Source organism: Mesoplodon densirostris, chromosome 6 (assembly GCF_025265405.1).
Source record: "Mesoplodon densirostris isolate mMesDen1 chromosome 6, mMesDen1 primary haplotype, whole genome shotgun sequence".
Taxonomy (NCBI): domain Eukaryota; kingdom Metazoa; phylum Chordata; class Mammalia; order Artiodactyla; family Ziphiidae; genus Mesoplodon; species Mesoplodon densirostris.
This window is the reverse complement of record NC_082666.1, coordinates 8,689,465-8,710,302: the sequence shown is the minus strand read 5'-3', so window position 1 is coordinate 8,710,302 and position 20,838 is coordinate 8,689,465. Positions and strand designations below refer to the sequence as shown.

Sequence of the window (20,838 nt, the reverse complement as noted above, 5' to 3'; positions counted from 1 at the left end):
CTCACACTCTGAGCCTGAGGGCCTCACGCGCCAGGCCCCCTGCAAGGTGGGTGTGTTCTCACCCGGGCATGAGACTTCAGTTCTGCTCTGGTGGCGCTCACGGCCCAGATCTGATCACTGGCAGTGAACTAGAAACCAAAGTGAGCTGAGCACTGTGGAGGGAAAGGCAAAGGAGTGAAGAAAGGGGGACCCATCCCAGGCTGGGGGACCAGCAAGGGTTTTCTGGAGGGAAGCCCTAAACGATGAATAAACTGGATGAAAGGGTGGCATGTGAGCATCCCAGACAAAGACAGCAGCTTGTGCAAGAGCCCTGAAGTGGGGAAAAACATGTTTGCTGGGAAAACTGCCTGGAGAGTAGAGAATCAGGGGGAGGGTGTCGTGAGAAGCAGCTGGAGTGGGAGGGAGGGGTGAGGTTGCTTAGGGCCTGGACACTGGGAGTGGGGGGCTCAGGCTCCGGCCTCCATGAGCAGTAGGGGACCAGGAGGGTTTTGAGCAAGGGCGTGGTTGGCTTGGGTTTGCCTTGAACATGGGTCTCCTGGCCGACAGCAGGTGCCCGGCTTGGGGGAGGTCAGGCTGGAGGAGGGAAAACCAGGCAGGGGACCACACAGAAGCCTGTGGTGCATCACTGTATTTCAGAAACTGCTGGGGGTGGGGGGGTGGGGGAGGGGAAGGGGAAGCCCTTTTGAAAACAGTTCATTTTAGAGCAAAGCCTTGGAAAGACCTAAAACAGTTATCAGTGAGCATGTCCCTCATACCGGATTGGAGACTCCTGCATCTCCCCGTGCCTGGGCTCTGAGAATGAAGGATGTGCGCATCTGAGCAGAGATGAAAGGGCACGGGCATGTGCTCTCGTGATCTCCCTCCCGAAGGCAGGAGGGCTTGAACTGATGGATGCCGGCAGATCTTCTGCTTCCCAGAACTGAATCAGAGTGGCTGTTGCCCCTTTGGTGGGGGCCTGTACCACCCCAGGACCAAAGTCCTATAGCTCCCAAGTTAGGGTTACCACAGTGTTATCCACCTGTCCCCAAGTTTGCCAGCATTAAGACTAATTCTTTCCTTTAACTCCCAACTGAAAAAATTCCATTCCACATGCAGGAAATCCAGCCTTTTTTCCCTTCAGTTCCCCACCCCACGTGTTCCCAAGAATCCCCAAGGAATACTCATTTGTTCCACAGATCCATCCTGGTCGTTCCTGGTGCCTCAGCCAGCTGCCTGGCCACAAACCCTGATCCCTCCCTCTAGTCATCTCCTGCTTTCCTACCCAGTCTCTCCAGCTGGACCTGTGTGGAGCCAGGCTCCTCCTTCCTTTTTTTCCTAATATATTTATTTATTTATTTATTTATGGCTGCGTTGGGTCTTCGTTGCTGCACACGAGCTTTCTCTAGTTGCAGCGAGCGGGGGCTACTCTTCGTTGCAGTGCGCGGGCTTCTCATTGTGGTCGGTGGCTTCTCTTGTTGCGGAGCATGGGCTCTAGGCGTGCGGGTTTCAGTAGTCGTGGCACGCGGGCTCAGTAGTTGTGGCTCGCGGGCTCTAGAGCGCAGGTTCAGTAGCCGTGGCTCGCGGGCTCTAGAGCACAGGCTCAGGAGTTGTGGCGCACGGGCTTAGTTGCTCCGCAGCATGTGGGATCTTCCCGGACCAGGGCTCAAACCCATGTCCCCTGCATTGGCAGGCGGATTCTTAGCCACTGCACCACCAGGGAAGTACCCCCCTTTTTTAAAAAAATAAATTTATTTTATTTATTTTATTTTTGGCTGTGTTGGGTCTTCTTTGCTGCCCGTGGGCTTTCTCTAATTGCGGCTAGCGGGGGCTAATCTTCGTTGCATTGCGCAGGCTTCTCGTTGTGGTGGCTTCTCTTGTTGCAGACCACAGGCTCTAGACGCATGGGCTTCAGTAGTTGTGGCACGCCGGCTTCAGTAGTCGTGGCTCGCAGGCTCTAGAGTGCAGGCTCAGTAGTTGCGGTGCGTGGGCTTAATTGCTCTGTGGCATGTGGGGTCTTCCCGGACCAGGGCTCGAACCCGTGTCTCCTGCATTGGCATGCGGATTCTTAACCACTGTGCCACCAGGGAAGCCCCAGGCTCCTCCTTCCTTAGCCAGGGAAGCACAGCTCGGGGATGGCTAAGGGGATGTCAGTGCCACAAAGAAAATCTTAAGCCTGCGTTCTGGAATGCCTACTTCTGGAGCCCAGAGCCATGCCTTTCTCCTCTTTGCCCGATGGCCACGTGCTACAGGGCGCAACCAGCCCAGGAGAGCCTTTGATCAAGTTTCTCCTTCTCCAGATAGAGACATCCAACCCCCTCTGGGGCCCAGCAAGCAGGGAAAAGCTACCTTCTGACGCATCTCAAACATGCTTCTCAATCTCAAACATGCTTCTCAATCAACAGAATAATCACAAAGACACAACCCATCCCAAATGAAGGAAACCTTTTCCATTATTTTTTCGAGTCATCAGCTGCATATGGTTTTAAATCTCTCCCTTCCAGAGAGAATTTTGCCTTTACTTTTGCAATCTCAGGATTTGTTACCTTAAAATCCACATTTCTCTGGGACTTCACAGTCTTGCTCAATTTTCACAAAAAGCCAGTGGATGTTATTAAAATCCCCATTTTGCGAATGAAAAAACCCTACTATTTCACTTATGACTTAACCAGCGTCGTACGCCAGGCAGACACCAAGTTTAACTCAAGACCTCATGCTCATGGCTGGGGTTCCACCCTGCCTTAACTTATGCATCCTCCGTTTAACATCTGTCTCCATGGAGAGAAGCAGCATGGGAGGAAAACACGCTGGGGGAGAGGTTTCTTTCCTTCAGGCTTTGCTGCCCAGTGCTGAGCAGCTGGTCACATTTGTCCCTTGTGGGGCACAGGGAGGACCTGCAGTCAGCCTTTCTGTGGGTCGAGCAGTTTTGTCTGAACCCCGGAAAGGAGGTGAGAGCACGAGCCCATTTTGTGCAAGTGAAGGTGTGTTTCCATAGCAGGAATCTGTGGAGTCATCAGACAACTGCTCCTCTTTGACCTTTAGTCTTTGGACTTCTAAATAGAAGCTGACAATAATAAAAATGACCAGCGCTCACATTTACTTCTTCCGCCACACAACAGGCCCCGCACCGAGTGCTTTACACTCATGATCTCATTTAATCCTCCCAACACTCCTTCCTCGGAGGAAGGCACTATTTTTAACTTATGTCACAGTTGCAGAAGCTAAATAAGACTTGTTAAAAGTTTCACCACTTACTAATGCCACATTCTAGTGCTGCGACCCCAGAGCCCCACCACTAACCTCAGAATATGCCATATGTTCCTGCTAACAGACCTTTACCCTCTGGAGAAACCAGACAGTGGGCTGAAGAGAGGAATGTCTCCAGGGCCCTCCTGTGTGGTACAGGGGCTCAAGGTGGGAGAAGGAGGGCCTTCCCAGGGTCAGCTAGCCCTAAAGAAGAGAAGGATTAGGGATGGAGGAAAGGCTAGAGTTTCTCCAGCCACAGAAATAACGTGGGGCCATTGGGACGTCTCTTTTGGAAAGAGTTAGGACAATGGCCCTGAGAATCTGAAAGATTTCACGTGGTAGATAGCTTCTAAGACGGCCCCGACGATCCCTTGTATAGTCCCTTCCCCTGGAGCTCGGGCAGAACATACTGACTTGCTTCTAACAAACCCTACGTGACAGAAATAATGGGATGTCACTCTGGGATTCGATTATAAAAAGACTGCTTCTCTGTTGGGTGTTGCTGTCGTCTTACTCTTTCTTGGCTCACGCATCCTGGGGGAATCCAGCAGCCGTGTGTTTGGCTGTCCTCTGGCGAGGCCTGTGTGGCGAGGGTGTGAGGCCTGCCGATAGCCACGTGAGTGAGCTTGGAAGCAGATTCTGCCTGAGAGGAGCCTTCAAAGGAGGCCACAGCCTCTCCATGACTGTCGTCTCATGAGACACCTTAAGCCAGGGGCGCCCAGCTAAAACATACCCAAACTTCTGACCCACGGAACTGCAAGATGGCAAATGTTTATTGTTGTGAGTTGCTAAATTTGGAGGTAAGTTGTCACACAGCAATGGATAACTAGTGCATTGCACCAACTTTATCACTACCCCACATTTGTTACTTTGTTGCCCCACCTATACTGGAACAAAATCAGCTGTAAAACTCAACACACAAAAGACTGTCAGATTCTGGATGTTAAAAATAGTATTGAAATGCATTAAGTTTACTCATTCACTCATTCATCCATTGCACACATATTTTATATGAACCCACCATGGGAAAATAAGAGGTGCCAAAGAAGCAGAGGGCAAATCACTGTCCTCAAGGTGCCTACACACTTGCTGCAGGAGACTACAGCAGGCACCATGATGGAATCAGGAGCAGGTTACAGCTGGGGCTAGAGAGAGAGAGACAGACAGGCAGACAGAGGTGAGTTCTACCTAGACAAATCAGGAGATTCCCAACCGCCCCACATAGCAACCTATGCAATGGTGGGACAGGTGTCCAATTCCTGTATCTATTTTGGGTTTGCTTTATTGATGGAAATCCAGAGCTGTGACCTGCTCCCTTGTGGAGGTAGGGCCAACCTAGAAAAAGGACATAAGTGTTGTTGACAATCTCCAGACAGAGCAGATGCCTCAGGCTAAACTCCAGACTCAAGACAGGAGACTGTAGGGAGGAAAGGACTCCTTTTCTCTCCCTCTCTGGTCTTCAGTCTCTAGGGCCTGGGCTTTTACTGGTAGAGTTGGAGGTATGTACCCCTGGCAATGTGTGCTGAGCTGATGTCTAGAACAAGGGACTAATCTAGGGGCCAAAAGGGAGGAATTACTTCCTACCTGCCCTTGACTGTTTACGGAGAGGACTCTATGAACCCATAAATCCAGGACAAACCATCGATGACAAGATTCCTCAGATGTGTGTTATTTTCTGTTTACTTCTCAGAGACAATATCAGAGTAGTTGAGAGCAAGAGCCCTGGAGGCAAACTGCGTTCTTTCAGATCCTGACTCCGCTGCTAATGAGCTGAGTCCTCTTGGAAATGTTACTTCATTATCTTTAAAATGGGAATAATCACAGGATCTACCTCATGGGGTAGCTGTGAAGAGCAAATAAAGTATTCCATGTAATGAACTCCAGATAATACTCTGTATGGAGTAATTATTTGCTGTAAAATATTTATCATTAAAAAACCTCCTTAATTAAAAAAAAAAAGACTGTCAGATTGATCTCTGGGGCAGCAGGAAGTGCTGGGTCCCAAAATTAGAAGCTAATTTTGAGGGAAGGAAATCCTCTAGGGCAGAGGGGGCGGTTGCCACATGGAGAGGCGATGCATTCTGGAAGCTCTGTGAGGAAGGAAGGTGCCTGGGGACAAGCTGATTAGAGCCTGAAAGGTCCCAGGAAGTTACCCTCAGAAAGGCCTAGAGTGTAAGTCATCCAGGGCTTTAGGGGCCCAGGAGTGCCTGTTCAAGGGGGGGCGGGCAAGATCTCTGCTTCCTGCGGCCAGAAAGGCTGTGCCCAGCAGTGCCATTCAACTCCCATTCATCTTTTAAAAACTCTTAAAATGACAAAAGTAGCACATTGTTTGTTGTAAAACTCACACTAGAAAGTCTATAAAGTAGAAAGTGAAAATCCCCTTCCTCCCCTCCTACTTCGCAGAGGCAGCCAGTGTTGGCAGGTGGGGTGTGTCCTTCCAGGCACTTGAATCCACACGGAGAAGTATCTGTGCACATGGGGGTCTGCGAAGAGTCTCGTGCTTTTTAACCAAAATGGGAACCTTTGGGTAGACAGTTTGTTTTGCACCTTACTTTTTGTTCCACCCGAAGTGTGGTGGGTACTGTTCGGTGGCAGCAGGTACAGAACTCCTTCATTCTTCCAAGTGGCTCCATGGCACCCGTGGCCACGTGGCGCCTTGTTGGACGGGGCCTGGATGTACGTTGATTTGTTTAGCCCCTATTGATAAATGCTTAGGTTGTTTCTACTTTTTCCCTTGGCCGGGTGGTGCAGTGGAGAACACCTTTTTACTTGTATCTTTACTCACCTGCCAGAGTATTTCTGAAAACACCAAGAGCTAGAAGTGGAATTGCTGGGCACAGGTGACGTGCGACTTTCTTTTTGGTCATTGCTGCTGGGGAGCCCACTTCCTGGGTTACAGTTCCACTCCCACCCACACATGCCAGCCTGCCTGTCTTCTCTGCTCTCACCAGCACTAACCATTACCAACCAGTTTCTTATAATGAAACGACAGGTGAAAGATGGCCTCTGGTTTTGATACACATTTTTCTACCCACTAGTTCTTTGTGCTCTTGGCAAAGAAGCTGCTTCCTACTTCAAGCCCGTGCTCCCTGGGCCTGGGCTAGGCAGCCAGGCCTTCAGGCCTCGCACCCAGCTGCTCAGCTGCCCCTGCTTCCTGTGTCTGCATCCTGAATGTCTGTCCTTAATTCCTCTCCCCGCGTCCCCAGCACAGCCCTGCACTGCCCTGGCTTTCGGATTCCCGTGGAGAGGAGCCGATGCCCGGCACACTCGCCTCGGGCTAGGTCAGCTTTCTGGGCTCCAGGGAGGCTGTGTGCTTCCTCTAATTCTTTCCCCTCTTCGAGGTGACTAGGGCGTGGGCCTCTGTCATCACACTGCTCCAGAAGGCAATTCTAATGCCATTCCCTCTCTGTTAGCTACCCTTGTGGGTTCTGGGCCACTCCCACCTCTGCTAAGGGTCAGGGCGAATGTGGCCTGTCCACCCTTGCCCAGGGAGCTGTCCTCCTAATGTGAGGTATCCCTCAGCTTTAGGAGGATACATGCACTGCAGCAGCAGGAAGGAAGCACCCCTGACCAGCCCGTGGAGACGGATTTATCATGACCGTCGGCGAGCAGTGGGGAGGTGCTGCGTGTGGAAGGGCTTTGGGAAGGCTGCACAGCTGGGAGGGATTATCTGTGTCTGAGTTCCCATGTTTGGGTGAGCTGACCCAGGATACCCCAGGTCAGGAGTGTCCCAGTGATTGTAGGTACCAAGGCATGTGTCCACAAGGGGTGGAATCCCAGGCTAGAGCTCGTTCAGGCCTGACTGCAGGTTCTGAGAGAGACTAGCCAACAAGCCCCTGTCCTGAAGGCATGGAGATGGGAGATAAGCCAACATAACAGGGACCCAGTTACCAGATAGTACAGACCAAGGCTTGGACGAGATAGAATTGGTACATGAGGTGACAGCCAGACCAGCCACAAGCAGGGCACTCCTAGTGCCAGAGGGCGGCGCTTAGTCCAAGAGGAAGGGAGGAAGGCAGGGCCCAGCTACTTTAGCCCTGGCAAAGGATTGTGAGCCCCAAGAAGCTGAGAGATATTCTCCATCACTGCCCCCTATTATTCTGTGCCCTCAGCTCTGAGATAAATTGGGCAATCAGCCCTGGACTGACTTCCTGACAGCTGGGAACCTACTGTCCATCCAGCTGCTTCTGCACAGGTAGGCTGGCTGGCCAGCTCACACACCCACTTCTGTGGGCAGCAGGCTCCATGCTGCATGATTCTCAGATGTACTAGGAAGTGATGATGGGGTGAGAGGAGCCTTAGTCATTTCATTTCATCATTGGGGACAGTGATCTAATCCTGCAGAGGCAGGAGCTCAGGAGTCAGACAGACTCGAGCTCAAATCCTGAGCATCTCAGGCTGCATGTTCTTGGGCAAGTCACGTACAACTCTGAGCCTCAATTTCTGTTACGTCGAAGGGAGGGTAATTGTAGAACCCACCTCACAGGGTGGTTGTGAGAGTTTCAAGAGACACACATGGAGCCTGGCACATGGACAGCACCTGTAGATCGCGGGTGGTATGAGTGCTACCCAGAGCAGATACTGCCCGGAAGAGCCCAGCAGTGGGGAACTTGTTGCCTCCTATATCTACGAAAACTATCGAGAAACTCGGCGTATCCAGGAAGGGCAGGAAGAGCCCCCTCTGGGCACAGCCATGTGTCATGTTTAGTGACACAGCTGAGCCTGGGAGGGCAGGAGTCAGCAGGGGAGGGGCTGGGGAATAGGACATGATCTAACAAGTAATGGGACAGAATCCATCTAGTTGGCAAAATACGGTCTCCAGAGAGGATGGGGACCAACGACAGCTGGAGTATAGTCCAGACACCTTTTTGGATATAGAGCCAGCCTTGACCTCTCCTCCACTGGGACCGTGGGAACTTCCCCCACGCCTTCCACAGCCTTGAGCTCCAGTAGCCGCGTTCCTGCCACCAGCTCTGCTTGGAGCCCAGTCGATAGGAGTGAGGTGGACACCCAACCCGAGCGGGCCAGTCGGGTCCTCTGGCTGGGAGTTGGCTGAGAGGAGAGGGGCTTCAGGTCTTTGCTGGCACTCAGACCAGGAGGACATGTCACCTCAGAAATTCCATGCTGGGAAAAGCTGATCCATGCACGAGAAACAGAGAGAGACCCTGCAGGCAAGGGAAAGGGAAAGGACAGAGAGAGAGAGGCTGAGAGAGCGGGTTCCTGGCCTCTTGAAGGCTTTCCAGGCAGTTTCTGGTTCCTGGTCCTTGTGAGGCCCAGCTGTGTCCCTGCTCATGGACTCCGGGAGATACCTCATGTCCTTATGTAACCAGCTTATTAAATGAGCTGGACCCAGTCAAGTGTAAGAAGAAACCGACTTTATTTTTCTGCAGTGTCCTTTCCAGCCTACTCTCTGGATTAGTTCTTTTCCCAGTCGATGCTGAGAAGTTAGCGGGTCCCGAAGTCTCTCTGCTGTTAACAGTCACGTCACTCCAGACCATCCAGTGTAGGGGTCAGAAGTGTGGACTCCTACAGCCGGTCCTGCTGGAGGCCTGGGGTGGGGGAGGGCACACGCTCAAGTGCCTCCACCAGACCCCGCAGTCCTATTGCCTCCCTCCTGGTCCACTGAGCTTTGTGGCCCTTGGGGTTGGAACAGACGAGACAGACAAGGGAGAGGCAAGGGCCCCTCTGAGGTGGCCTGTTCAGTCGGAGCCCAGAGCTGGCACCCGTGGGTATGCCAGCTGCCCAGAGTACCCACGCTCTGTCTTTTCCCTCTTCCCGTCTTTTCTCCCTCTTTGTTGCCGCTTCTTCAGAATTTCCCTTCAGGGCACCTCTGACTCAGCTCCCTCCATGGGGCAGTGCTTCTCCTCTAGCTGACCACTTACGGCCCTTCCTTGGCTCCTGGGCCTCCTGCACCGCCCCTCCTCACCATCCAGGCTGCCCTCTGGTTCCTAGGAGCTGTGTCCTTGCCTCCCCGCCCCCATCGGTGGGCTTACCCTTTGCTCCCAGCGCAGTACCAGCTTCTTACTGCTCCCTACCTCTGGCCTGCAGACTTGAGGTGTGAGTCAGATGGGAGTGCTTATACTCACCAGGCCAGGCTCTTGGAATGGTCCCTGGAAGCTCCTCTCACTGACTGAAGGAGGGGGAACACCTACCCTCCCTGTGGTGGCGGGGGGAGCATATCATGGGGACGACTCACCCCCCCACCCCGGGATACTTTTTCTGCGCCTCTTACACAGGCTGCAGGTGGCTCTAATGCTGCAGAGCCAGTTCGGGGCCACCCCCTTGCAAGGAGGGTCTTGCACCTTTTGCTCCATAATGTGGGAGCTCTTGGCAGTTATGATTTTGTCCTTAGCCTTTCGAGACTCGGAAAAAACCGAGGCTGAAAGAGTGCCTGTTTAACATTTTCTACACTTAAAATGTTCCTTTTTTGTTCGATCCAGTTCTCTAGCTTTCGCTTACTATAACTGAGAGTTTTTACCAGACTATGTAAAGCAGATGAGGTGCTCTGGGGAGATCGGGGGACCCCTTGAACTCCCAGAGAGCATCAGCGGAGTATGAACAGCATGGATTCCCATCCCCAGTGTTTGCAGTAGTTCAAAGGTTTCTCTTTCAATCTGGATCAGATTGGCAAGATTCGGGGGGAGGGGGCCCTGTTCAGTGTCACTTGCTTGGGGACCATCTCTGTCTTCCTGCCGTGTTCCGTACACGAGCCCAGCAGGTGGGTGCCCTCTACTGATCAAGTTGTCACTGACTTCCTTCTGGGTCTGCAGAGGCACTCACCGTGGAGACCTTAGTAACAGTAGGAGCCCTATGACTGCAGGCCTTAGAAGTCCCCGGGCAGGATGGGCGAGGAGGAGGAGTGTTGATGTGCGTTGGTTGTGCCGAGTGCTGTTTGCCGGCAGGGGAGCGACTCCCTGGGCACCAGGTGTGGCGCCTGAGCACAGCCCTCTCGTCTCCCTGTTCTCTTCTTTGATGCTGTTGGTTTGGTAAACGTACTTCAGGGAGAGTGGGTTCCACATCTCTGATGGGCATATGCCTCCCTCTCCTTCCATACAGCCAGGGTATGATTTGACCAAGACCCAGGTTTGGGTATTGGGGTGTGTGGGGTTGGAGAACCAGTGGCGTCAGGCCCTGCTTTTGTTTGGTTCCAGCTAGTTTAGTAAAGGGTTGCTCCCCCTTGTCCAGTATGGCTTTCCAGAGCTCTCTGCTTTGGGGTTTGGACATAAGACCAGTGACTGGTAAGGTTGGGCCCTGTTTACCTTTACTGTCAATCCTTGCATCCCACACACCCGACTCCAGGTATGGGAGGGGGTGGGTGAGGTCTGGGCCAAGGTTGAGGATGCCTAGTGGTGTCCAGATTCCACTGTGGCCCCCAGCACTGACTAGGCCCTTGGGAGATTCATGCCTGACATCCAGAACCTTCTGGACTAACTCCTGCTGGGGAATTTTACCAGCAGTCTGGCTGTGAGCCTCACTTTCTCCCCTTCTGTGAAGTGAGGGGAACAGTCCCTCCTACACAGGCTGCTGTGAGGTCACATAAGAAGACACAAGTCCAACTCCAAGCACGTAGTAGGCGTCAGTAAACATCAGTCTCTCCACGGTACAACTTTGCTAGAAAAGGCTCTCATATGGCAGCATTACTTTGTCATTAAGAAGAGAGATTGGTGAGTCCAAAGGTTTAATAAGTACGTTTTAAATTTTGATATATACGTTGCCAAACTGCTCTTCAAAAATATTGAATCAGTGTTTACTTCCATCCAGAGTACATAGAGTACATATTTCTCCATTCCCTTGTCAATGGGGAGATTGACATTTTTTCGTCTTTGCCAGTCTGCTAGGCACCATGTGATGGTTTCTGCTTGATTTAATGTACAACTCTGGTGATTACTGAGGTTGGCCTCTTTTCTTGTTTACTGGCCGTTTGTGAGTCTTCTAACATGTTTGTGCGCTTTACCAAGTTTTCTATAACAGTGTATCTTTCTTCTTAATTTGAAAGAGTTCTTGGTGTAGCATGAATATTAATCGTATACTTTTCTCTTTAATATTTGCCTTTCAATCTCAGTCATGTTTTATTTTATTTTGTTTTGTTTTTCAGAGGGCAAAAAATTCGGGACTTTCTTTAGTCCTATCCCTTCGTCTTTTCCTTTATGGTTTTGGGGTTTCTCATCAAGCATAGAGGCGCCTTCCCTACCGACAGATTTGTTTTACAGGAAGGTGGTTCTGGCAGCTAGTGTGGAAGTCGGATTGGGACGAGGGAGGTGGAGGCACAGGGCTCCTTGGTCTGGTGGGGAGCCTGTTGCTGTGGTCGAGGGGAGAGGGGAGGAGGGCCTACACCAAGGCAGAGAGGAGGCCTTGCATGGAGGGGTGGGTCGACCTTGGCCAGGGGGAGGGAGGAGTCCTGGCTTCTCACCTGAGCAATTGAGTAGATGGTATCATTTGGTGAAATGAGACCAGACCTGGGGAAAGGTGTTTCAGATGTTGACTGCACTGCTTGTGTCTGGCAGAGACATCCAGGACGCAGCTAGACGTAAGGAGGTGGGGCTCCAGGAAGCCATCTTGGCCTGAGGTACTGTCGTGGGACTCCTCAGGGCAGAGTTGGAAACCAGGGATAGGGAAAGTGTGATTTAATTGATTTCCATGGATGAATCTCTTCCTGGTTTTACTCAAAGAGGCTCTGGTATCGGAGGTCCCAGGAAGGCATTCTAAAACAATAACGCACAGTGTAGATACATCCAAATAGCACTGATGGCTTTTATTGCAGATGTGTCATTACAAGGATAATCTGAGAATATATTAAAAAAAAAACCGTCCCTTTTATATACACAAAACATGCTACATGGAACACTTTGTGAGACTGCTGAGGTAATAGGCACACAGCCAGATGCGGACAGTACCGAACGTTCCAACATCTCGCCCACCCCGACCCACGTGCCCTCTAGGAGGGTCTCATCTTCTTGTTCATCCCTTGCTCCCTGCTTGGCAAGAGTCCCGGTAGTACCGAGCCTGATGCTCTGTGGCTAACAGGACTAAGAAAGCCGCCGCACTGTGATGCGCTGACCCAGGGCTCCGTGGCCCCTGGTTATTCAGTAACTCACGACAAGTGGCTAGTTCTCATTTTTGTGGCACTTGATCTCCGGGGAAGTGTAGTTTGGAGATGAGATGTGGACACTAGTCGGCCTGAGAGCATGGGACCTTTGGTATGTAGCCATTTGGGGCCCCCAATGATTGGATGATGACTTCTCTTCAGTCGAATACCTGCTGTCAAGGTAGGTTATTATTTCTGTGAAGGTTAAGATGACAGGGAGGCTAAACTGTGACTGGAAAATACGAGACTGCAAATACCATTATCCTTGTGGCTGAGAGTTAGCTTTTGGGCCTGACTTTCCCTTTCCTGACCACGTGGAGTCCATGCTTTCCTACTCAGAGGCTAAGGAATCTTGCCTGGAAAGAAAGCACAGGGGTACAGAAAAGGTGAGGAGTCAGTAGGCAAGGAATAGAGAAGAGCAGAAAAGGTGCCTGGAACACAAGTGGCCAGGGACTGGAGCACGGAGGGCACTTAATTGAATGGCATTGAATGCATGGATAGGTGGGTGGATGGGTGGGCGGTGAAAAGTCCTGAGAATGAGGGGAAATACAGAAATAAAGAGGGATGGGGGTTTTGAAATTGGGTTAGGTGCCAAGGGGTATCTTAAGCAAGGAAGTTGAGAACCCCTATGTGAGAGAATAGTACTGTAGGCAGTCCTGGAAGAATCCAGGCCTGTGGATGCCAAGGATCGTTCTTTGAATGAGAGCTACACAGTCTGTGATCTGCCCTTAGACTCAAGTAATACAACATGAATGAAATGCTCTTCTCCTAAGAGCAGAGCTGTTGTTAACAGCCTCAGCAGCTGAGAATTGAATATACGTGTATTTAGGTATATAAGGCAAACCTATATATGTATCTAGATATACGCCACGTGTATATATCTAAATGCATATATACATGGTATACACATAAGTGCACAAGGTCGGCTCACACACGTGTATATTATGAAGGTGTTTTGTTTGCAGTTGTGTTTTTATTGCTGGGGCTTTATTTAAGGAAAGACTTGTCTGCCGTCCTGTCCTGTCTGGAAACACGAGGGGCTGTCCGATGTGGAGAAGAGTAGTAGCAACAGAGAATACCGCTTGGATTCAGTTGTATTATCTGCCGCAGTGACTTGGGAAATCAGAGTCCAGCGTCGCAGTCCTCCCAGTCCTGAGGTGAACTGGAAGGAGGCGCTCTCTGTGCTGGGCCAGTACAGCCGGGCAGGCTCCTGGCGGCCACGGGGGGCCAGGAGGGGGGCCAGCCTAGTGGAAGGTGTTGGGGTTCGGCCGGATCATCATCACCACCTTCTTGAGCGAGTAGGAGCCTCCTCGGAACTCAGCCCAGTAGACTCCATCCTGGTAGCGGCTCCGGTAGTGGCCCCCACGGTACCAGACCCCGTTGAGGTTGGAGTGGGCACAGGCATTATACCACCAGCCGCCCTTCTGGTAGTGGGCACAGTTGCCTACAGGAGAGAAAGAGCGAGAAGGGCTCAGGGAGGAGGTTCTCCCCATGTCCACTGTCTGCCCGGGGGGCTTCCGAGGGACCCCCTGTGGAGGCATTTGGACCAAGGGTGCCTGAGAGGGGACGGGGCCTCAGACCTGCCTGCTGACTAATGAGCTCTGTGATCTCGGGCAGGCAACTTGACCTTGTTGAGCCACTGAATTCTCATGGTAAAATAAGGATGAGCGCGCTGCCCCCGCACAGTACGGGACCCGTGTGGGAACCGAAGGAGGCCACGGATTAGCCCAGGGCTCGCTGCAGAGCAAGCACCAGGGAGGAAAACAGAAATGACCTGAAGTGGGCGGGTAGAGGGCCAGTTTTTCTGAGGAATGTTTTTTAAGAGCTGAAACTATTAGATCAAGAGTCTTTACAGAATGACAAAGGAAGTGTTTAAGATGAAGTGTTCCTCTATTCCTCCCAAGCCTGTATTCCAGCCAAAAACAATTTTTTTTCCACAAAAGCAAGATATTTTCATAAAGTTTCTGGCACTATCATATCATGCTGGATTTTGCTGCCAAGGACAAGCAGTTCGGAACAACAGTAAAAGTGTGGGCAAGGTACAAGCGGGCATGCAGGGGCATCGCCCTTCCCAGGAGGGAGAGGGAAGACATTGTCAGGCCCAGGGAGAGACCCACTCAAGGGAAGGGCTGCCCAGTCAAGTTTGTGGGTTTGGGGGCCCGATGGGGCGGGCAGCTCTGCTCCAGGAGAGGCCTTGGGGCGAGGTGAGGAGGGAGCAGGCCAGCTGAGGCAGAAAGCCGAGAGGAGACTCAGCCCCAGGCACCCCCCAGAGCCCCAGCAGCCCAGGTTTTCCCAGAGTTTTTCTCTGGCCCCTCTGGGCCATGACCCGAGGCCACGAGGTCCAAGCGGCAGCATCGGATTTGGAGGGCAGAACGCTCGGCGCGCCACAGCCAGCCTCCCGTCAGCCAGTGGACGCCCCTCCTGAGCTTGCCCCGCATGCCTCCAGGGACAGGGAGCTCACTGCCTCACATCCACTGACCCTGCTGCTGGACAGGCCTGAAGGTTGGGGTTGCAGAACAGTCTGCTCCCTGCTCCCCATAATGGTCCTCAAGAAAGGCTGTAACCAGCCTCTCTGTCCCCAGAGTCTGACAGTTCTGATGAGGGTCATCTTCCTGCCCTGTTCTTCTGGAAGCCTTGGCAGCCCCGGCCTCAGACGACACACTGCCTCCTCGGGGCCCCTGCAGCAGGGTCAGTTCTGCACCAGGGAGTAGGTAGAGGTGTCAATGTCTCCCCCAGTGCGGTGAGAACAGTCTGCTGCTGTAGGGACCTGGAGTGGGGGTCCCTCCTCAGGGTGTAGGCGGCCGGGCTTGCCAGGGAAGTGCAGGTGGTTCCTGGGACAGTCCTCAAAGGGGAGGCTGTGGCCTTTAGACTGGGACCTGTCAGGGAGCTGGGGCAGGAGGGGGCTGGGTTTGCCCATGAGAACAGCCTTGGCCTGGAGGCGGGCTTGGCTCCCCAGGGACCAGCCAGCGAGGGCCCAGGGGCCCTCATCTCAAGGAATTGAGGTGTGGAGCCTTGAGATGAATGTGGGGGGTTGATGTCTGGACTCAGGGTTGGACTGTGTGTGTTTCTTACAGTTTTTTGTTTTTTTGCCTTGTTTTTTTGTTTAATAAAGACCTGGACTTGAGGCACGTGATCTTGGACAGGTTGTTTCATCTCTCCTACCTGGTTTCCTCTCATAGCTTCCCATAGCACTGCATTGTCAGTACACACTAGAGACTGCACCCACTCAGAGCCTGACTCCTCCAAGTCCCAGACAAAGCACTTCAGGCACATTCTCACCTTCTCACCACCCCGCTACGTAGGTATGTCCTTAGTTCCAGATGTGGAAACGGTCCCAGAGAGATTGAACAGCGTGCCCAAGGGCACAGGCATGTAGGAGGTGGGGCAGCATTGTTAGCCAGGGTGTAACATGGGGACATGTCGCCGTGACACCCAGCGCCTCAGGCAGGGAGTGATGCAGTGCACAGCCCAGTACAATGCCCAGCTTGGCCCAGAGTGGCCCTCGGATATGTAATTTGTGCACCTCTTTACCTCCCCCTTTTTGTAAATGCCATGCTGACCGAGCCTTGCGAAGAGGATCTGTGGGCAGAGGGCAAAGGAGTGGGCCTTCAGGGGATGGGAGCGGGGTTGGGCAGCTGAGCCCTGGGATCTTCCTGTTCTCAGGCCTGGGAGTCAGAGTCTCGGCTTTGACTGACCTCTTTCCCCTGCCCTGCACCTAGGTGCGACTCCACTGGTCCTACCTGTGTAGACATCATGGTCTCTGTCCAGGGTGGTGAACTGCTTGCCATTGTGCCAGGTAAAGGAGTCACCGGCGTTGCCATGGTAGCGCCCCAGCCGCAGCTTATAATACTCGCTCTCAGGCTCCAGGCGGAAGCTGGCATATTCTGCAAAGACCTTGCGGCCAGACCAGTCTTCCATGGTCACCAGCAGTTTGTAGTTGCCTTGGTTCGTCAGCCAGTAAATGTTCTCCAGGCCCAGCCAGTACTCGCCGTCGATGTTCCCAAACCCTTGCTGGGGAAAACGCGGGCAAGCATTAGTGAGGAGTATGCATTGATCGTACGTGTGCCCGTTCCATTAGATCACGAGCTTAATCAGCATGCCGCGTGAAACCAGCAACCCGCTCGGCAGGGATCCCTCTTGTCGCACCGGGCCCATTAATCGTGGGGGTAGCTAACGGTGGTCTTTATAAGACATCTGGTTCTTACTTCAGGACCAGCAGGGCCCGGCTGTCAGCTGCTCAGCGCCAGACAGAGAGGCCTGGAAACAGGCAGAGCAGAAGGCAGGCCTGCATTTAATTCCCCACTCCCCCACCTGGCTGTCACTTGTTGAGTCACTTTGCCTGTCTGAGCCTCAGTCATGCAACACTCAAGACTATTTAGAGAGTGCCTGTTTCATGCTAGGCATCGTGTGAACGTGGGAGACGCTATGTTACCTTCCCTGCAGGGTTGCTATAAGGACACACGTAATATGGTAAATTAAGAGCCTAGCACACAGTAGGCATGCAACATGAGTTCCTTGGACAATTCCCTTACCTTCTCTGAGCTTCTGTTACCTTCTCTGGGAAGGGGCTGTGTGTGAGGGTCCCATGTAAACTAATGCACAGGTGTGAGCTGTGACAAAGGCATGCCACATCCACCTGGGCACCCTCCTAGGTCTAGAATCCAGGGGATTTGTTATAGTTTTTCCAAGTATTTTTGGGTGTCATCAGCCGAGTGGTGGCCACTTGAAGTCTTGAAAAATAGGTGGATTCATTAATGATAATAATAGCTAGTATTTGGTGAGTACTTACGGTATATTGGCACTGTCGGCAGAACTTTCTGTAGGTCGTTTTATTAACCCTCATGCCAACTCTATGAACTAGGTACTATCATTATCCTCCCTAGAGTGAGTGGACTGAGGCCTGGGGAGGCCCAGGGTCCCAGAGTGCGTGAGGGTGAGCCAGGATTTGAACTAAGAACCCAGACCTATCCACTGCGCCTACTGCTCTGAGGGAGAGAACGTGGAAAGGAGGCGGAAGGAGTTAGGGCGTCTTCAGAAACCTCTCAACTAGGAGGCAGAGGAGAAAGAGGAGAAAACAAAGGCACGGGCTGGTCAGGAGGTGGGCTGGAGGGCAAGCAGGACAGGACCGGGGCATGGCAAAGCCACGTGTGTGTCGTGTGGTCCAGGGAGTTTGTCGGCTCTGCAGGTGTCAGAGGCCTAGGCTGTATTCACTGCTCTCCCCCTTCCTGTCTGTGCCACCTCTTCATCTGTAAACTGGGTCCAGACCAGTCTCTCCCTCCTGGGGTTGATGTGAGAGCAAAGGAGGTAATGAACGGAAGCACCCAGTGCTGCGCCTGGCGTGTGGCAGGTGTCAGTGAACTCAGCTGCCCTCGCGTCCTCGGTACCACTTCTTTGTTCAGAGGAGCGAGACAGGTGTGGGGTGGAGCCCTTGCAGCCTTTCCTCCTACAAGGAAGAGCATTCAACTTCCCAGGAATTGGGAGCCCAGAGGATGAGCCCTGGAATTAGGACCCAAGTATTCCCACAGTTCCCCAAAACGGGCTATGTGGGAGATTTTCCCAGGGCTTGGGAGCCTTGGGACTTGCCCCTTCTGGGCTGTGAGGACAGGTCTTCCCCTTGAGAGCCCCAGCTGGGACCAAGGTGCTCCCCAAACCTGGCTGGGGTGAGGGGCTACTGCACCCCAGCATTTCGAAATTCCCACCCCATTCATGGGGCTTTTGTGGTCTGAACCCCTGTCTCTGTCCTGCCACAGTTGCCAGGTGGGCAGCAAAGGAGCGGCTGGTCCCCCCTACCCTGGTGGGTTTGCAGAAATGGCCCTGTCAGTGTCCTCCTCCCTTGGGCCACACAGGCCCTGACGGGCAGCAGGCGCCTCCTTCCGAGGGCCCTGGCACTCAGGTGGGCAGTCCTCACCTTGTACGTCTCCCAGTTTCGGAAGAAGTTGACCGAGCCGTCCAGGCGCCTCTGGATGACGGTCCAGCCCCCGGGGTCATGCCTCTGGTCGCACCACACCTGCATGAGGCGGTTGGTGTTCTCTGGCTTCACCAGGTAGATGGAGCTGGTGTCATGGCCATCCTCCAGGGCCTGCAGGCAGTCTCTCCACGGGCCTGGGGACACAGGTGTGCGGCCGTCACAGACCTCCCTGCTGCCTGGCCGCCGAGCCACGTCCTCCCCTCCCCTCACCCCTGGCTGCGACCCGCGCGGCACGGCCTCGGGCAGGACTCCAGCTGGAAGCCACAGACCTGCAGGGTGAGGGGCCTGATTTGGGTAGCCCAGGGCTAGGGGTCTGGGCGCACTGTCACCCCTGACTCCCCCATGGTGTGATTTGGCCGAGCTTCCTTACCTCTCCAAGCCCTCGGTTTCCCCAGTTTGTAGAAGGGAGATCATGTTTACCTCATTGGGGCTGTAAGGATTGCTTGGATCATTTGTGTGCCATTCCTGGAGTGATTTTTTTCTGTTAAGTTGGTTATACTGGCAAAAAGAGATGTGAGCCTGCTGAGAGACAGCAGGGTCCGTCAGCACCGAGCGGGCTCCGCCCGGGCAGTGAGCCGGGCTCGCTGCCCCTCCCAGCACGGCTGACTCCACGCCCGCCTTCCCAGCAACGGAGCTTGGTGACAGTTGTTGCAGTTTTTAGTAAATGAACTTCCATGGGGGTCACAGGGGCCCAACAATGCCCAGAATCTGTAGCCAGAGGTCTCAGGATATTTCTGGGATTCAGATGCTGGCCTCCAAAGACCTTTAGGGGGGACCAAGTTTCTGTTCAGCTCCATCTGTATTTTCCAAAGGAGGCTCACCGAGGGCCAGGTGCTCAGAGCCCATGTTTCAAGGTCCATGCGCTTAAAGGATGGTGTCTAGGACACCTTCCAATCCATGGCTCTCTCTCTCTTTTTTTTTTTTTTGCGGTTCGCAGGCCTCTCACTGTTGTGGCCTCTCCCATTGCGGAGCACAGGCTCCGGACGCGCAGGCTCAGCGGCCATGGCTCACGGGCCCAGCCACTCCGCGGCATGTGGGATCTTCCCGGACCGGGGCACGAACCCGTGTCCCCTGCATGGGCAGGTGGACTCTCAACCACTGCGCCACCAGGGAAGCCCCATGGCTCTCTTTTGAAACAGACGAGATGGGTTCTGTGATCTGTGGCTTCCCCGAGCTTGGGCAGCCCAGTCAGAAGGGATGGGTGTCGCTACTGTAGGTCTCTCAACACACCCCTCCCCCACTTCCCCTGGTGGCTTCCTGTGTTTGGACATTGGTCACGTCAGCAAGAGGGTACAAACCTGAGTCACCAAGGGCCAAATAAGCTGGCTTCTTCCTTATTGATCTGAGAAAACTTCGAAGTTTTTCAAGACCTAGCCATTGAACTATGTATTTTACAATAAATAAAATCACCACACATAGCTTCAGCTTCTCTTCAAAACAACCCTAAACTGAGAATGGTTAAGACCAAACGTCCTAAAAAAATTCCATCTTATTCTATTAATGTGTATGTTTATTCAACAACTGTTTATTGAGTCCCAGCCTCAGCAGGTCCTGTGCTGGGCAGTGGAAGCCTTAAGGCAAGTGGGGGCTGCTCCCATGCCCAGCAAGGGGGGAGCTGACTTCACCAGCTTTCTCTCAGCCTGAGTTCCTGTGGAATCCTGTCCTTCCTGTGCATGGGGGAGGGCAGAAAGGGTAGGCATCAGGGACGGGTGCATTTAGCTTTTCCTGTGTAGATCAGACTTCTCACATTCCTCCCTAGCTGTGATTGGGCTGGATTCGTCCACACCTGATGGTTAAACAGGGCAAGTTTGGGTTTGGTCTTTGTTGGACACCTCAGGTGGGCTTTTCCTGAGGCCTCACAGATGGGCGTGAGCATCCCCACCTGGAACCTGACGGCAGGGCAGGGGCTGTCTTGCTCACCCCTCTGTCCCCAGCGCTCAACCGCACCGAGAAGAAAGGTGGGTGTGGGTGCTCGCCGCTGACAGCTAACTGGGGCTCCCCCTTCATCCTCCAGCCATTTACCTGCTGGCCAGCCCTCCTTCCCCCAAGGGATGGCCAGGGCCCCAAGCACCCGCCCGGTAGCAGATGTGGCACAAGCAGCTGCTTCCTTCTTTGCCTTGTGCCTCTTCCGTCCTGGGAAGGGGAGGCCAGACCTCCAGAAAGAACATTCATAAAGGAGAGAAAGATTTTGGTTGTGTTCAGCCTGTGGCCCCAGGGACCAAAGCAGAGAATGGGAGTCTGTCTCCGGCAGCTGGAGCAGAGCCAGAGCGGGCGTGGGAGGCCTCCCAGCTCGATACCAAGTCAGAAGCACAGGAGAGGCCGTTCGATGCGGAAGCTGGCGACAGAAGGTCCGGCAGAAGCCTGCAGAAGAACACCCAACTGAAAGCGAGCAGCCAGGCCTCTTCCTGCAGAGCCGCCGTGGGGCTCCATGGATTCTCAGGCTGAAAGGCTGGCTTTGAAGGCGGCGCCGCATGGGGAGAAGCTTCGAGGACGCCAGGAGGGTAGCCGGTCAGCCTCGCGGCTCCCATCCTACGCTACCTGTGTGGGTTCCCTGAGTGGTTCC

The 20,838-nt window shown here is 53.3% G+C and overlaps 2 protein-coding genes across 9 annotated transcripts in view; one reads left to right on the top strand and one right to left on the bottom strand.

Moving 5' to 3' along the window:
* The window catches only part of RALGPS1 (Ral GEF with PH domain and SH3 binding motif 1), a 288,495-nt gene that overhangs the window by 146,562 nt on the left and 121,095 nt on the right, over window positions 1-20,838 (top strand). The window lies entirely within an intron of this gene.
* Window positions 11,950-20,838, bottom strand: part of ANGPTL2 (angiopoietin like 2) — a 34,845-nt gene continuing 25,956 nt past the window's right edge. Inside the window, exons 3-5 of the mRNA XM_060100940.1 lie at window positions 18,216-18,409; window positions 16,048-16,318; window positions 11,950-13,751 (exon numbers count right to left, since the gene is read on the bottom strand). Of these exons, the coding sequence (XP_059956923.1) occupies window positions 13,552-13,751; window positions 16,048-16,318; window positions 18,216-18,409 (665 nt within the window). The 3' untranslated portion in view covers window positions 11,950-13,551. The remainder of the gene's footprint in view (window positions 13,752-16,047; window positions 16,319-18,215; window positions 18,410-20,838) is intronic.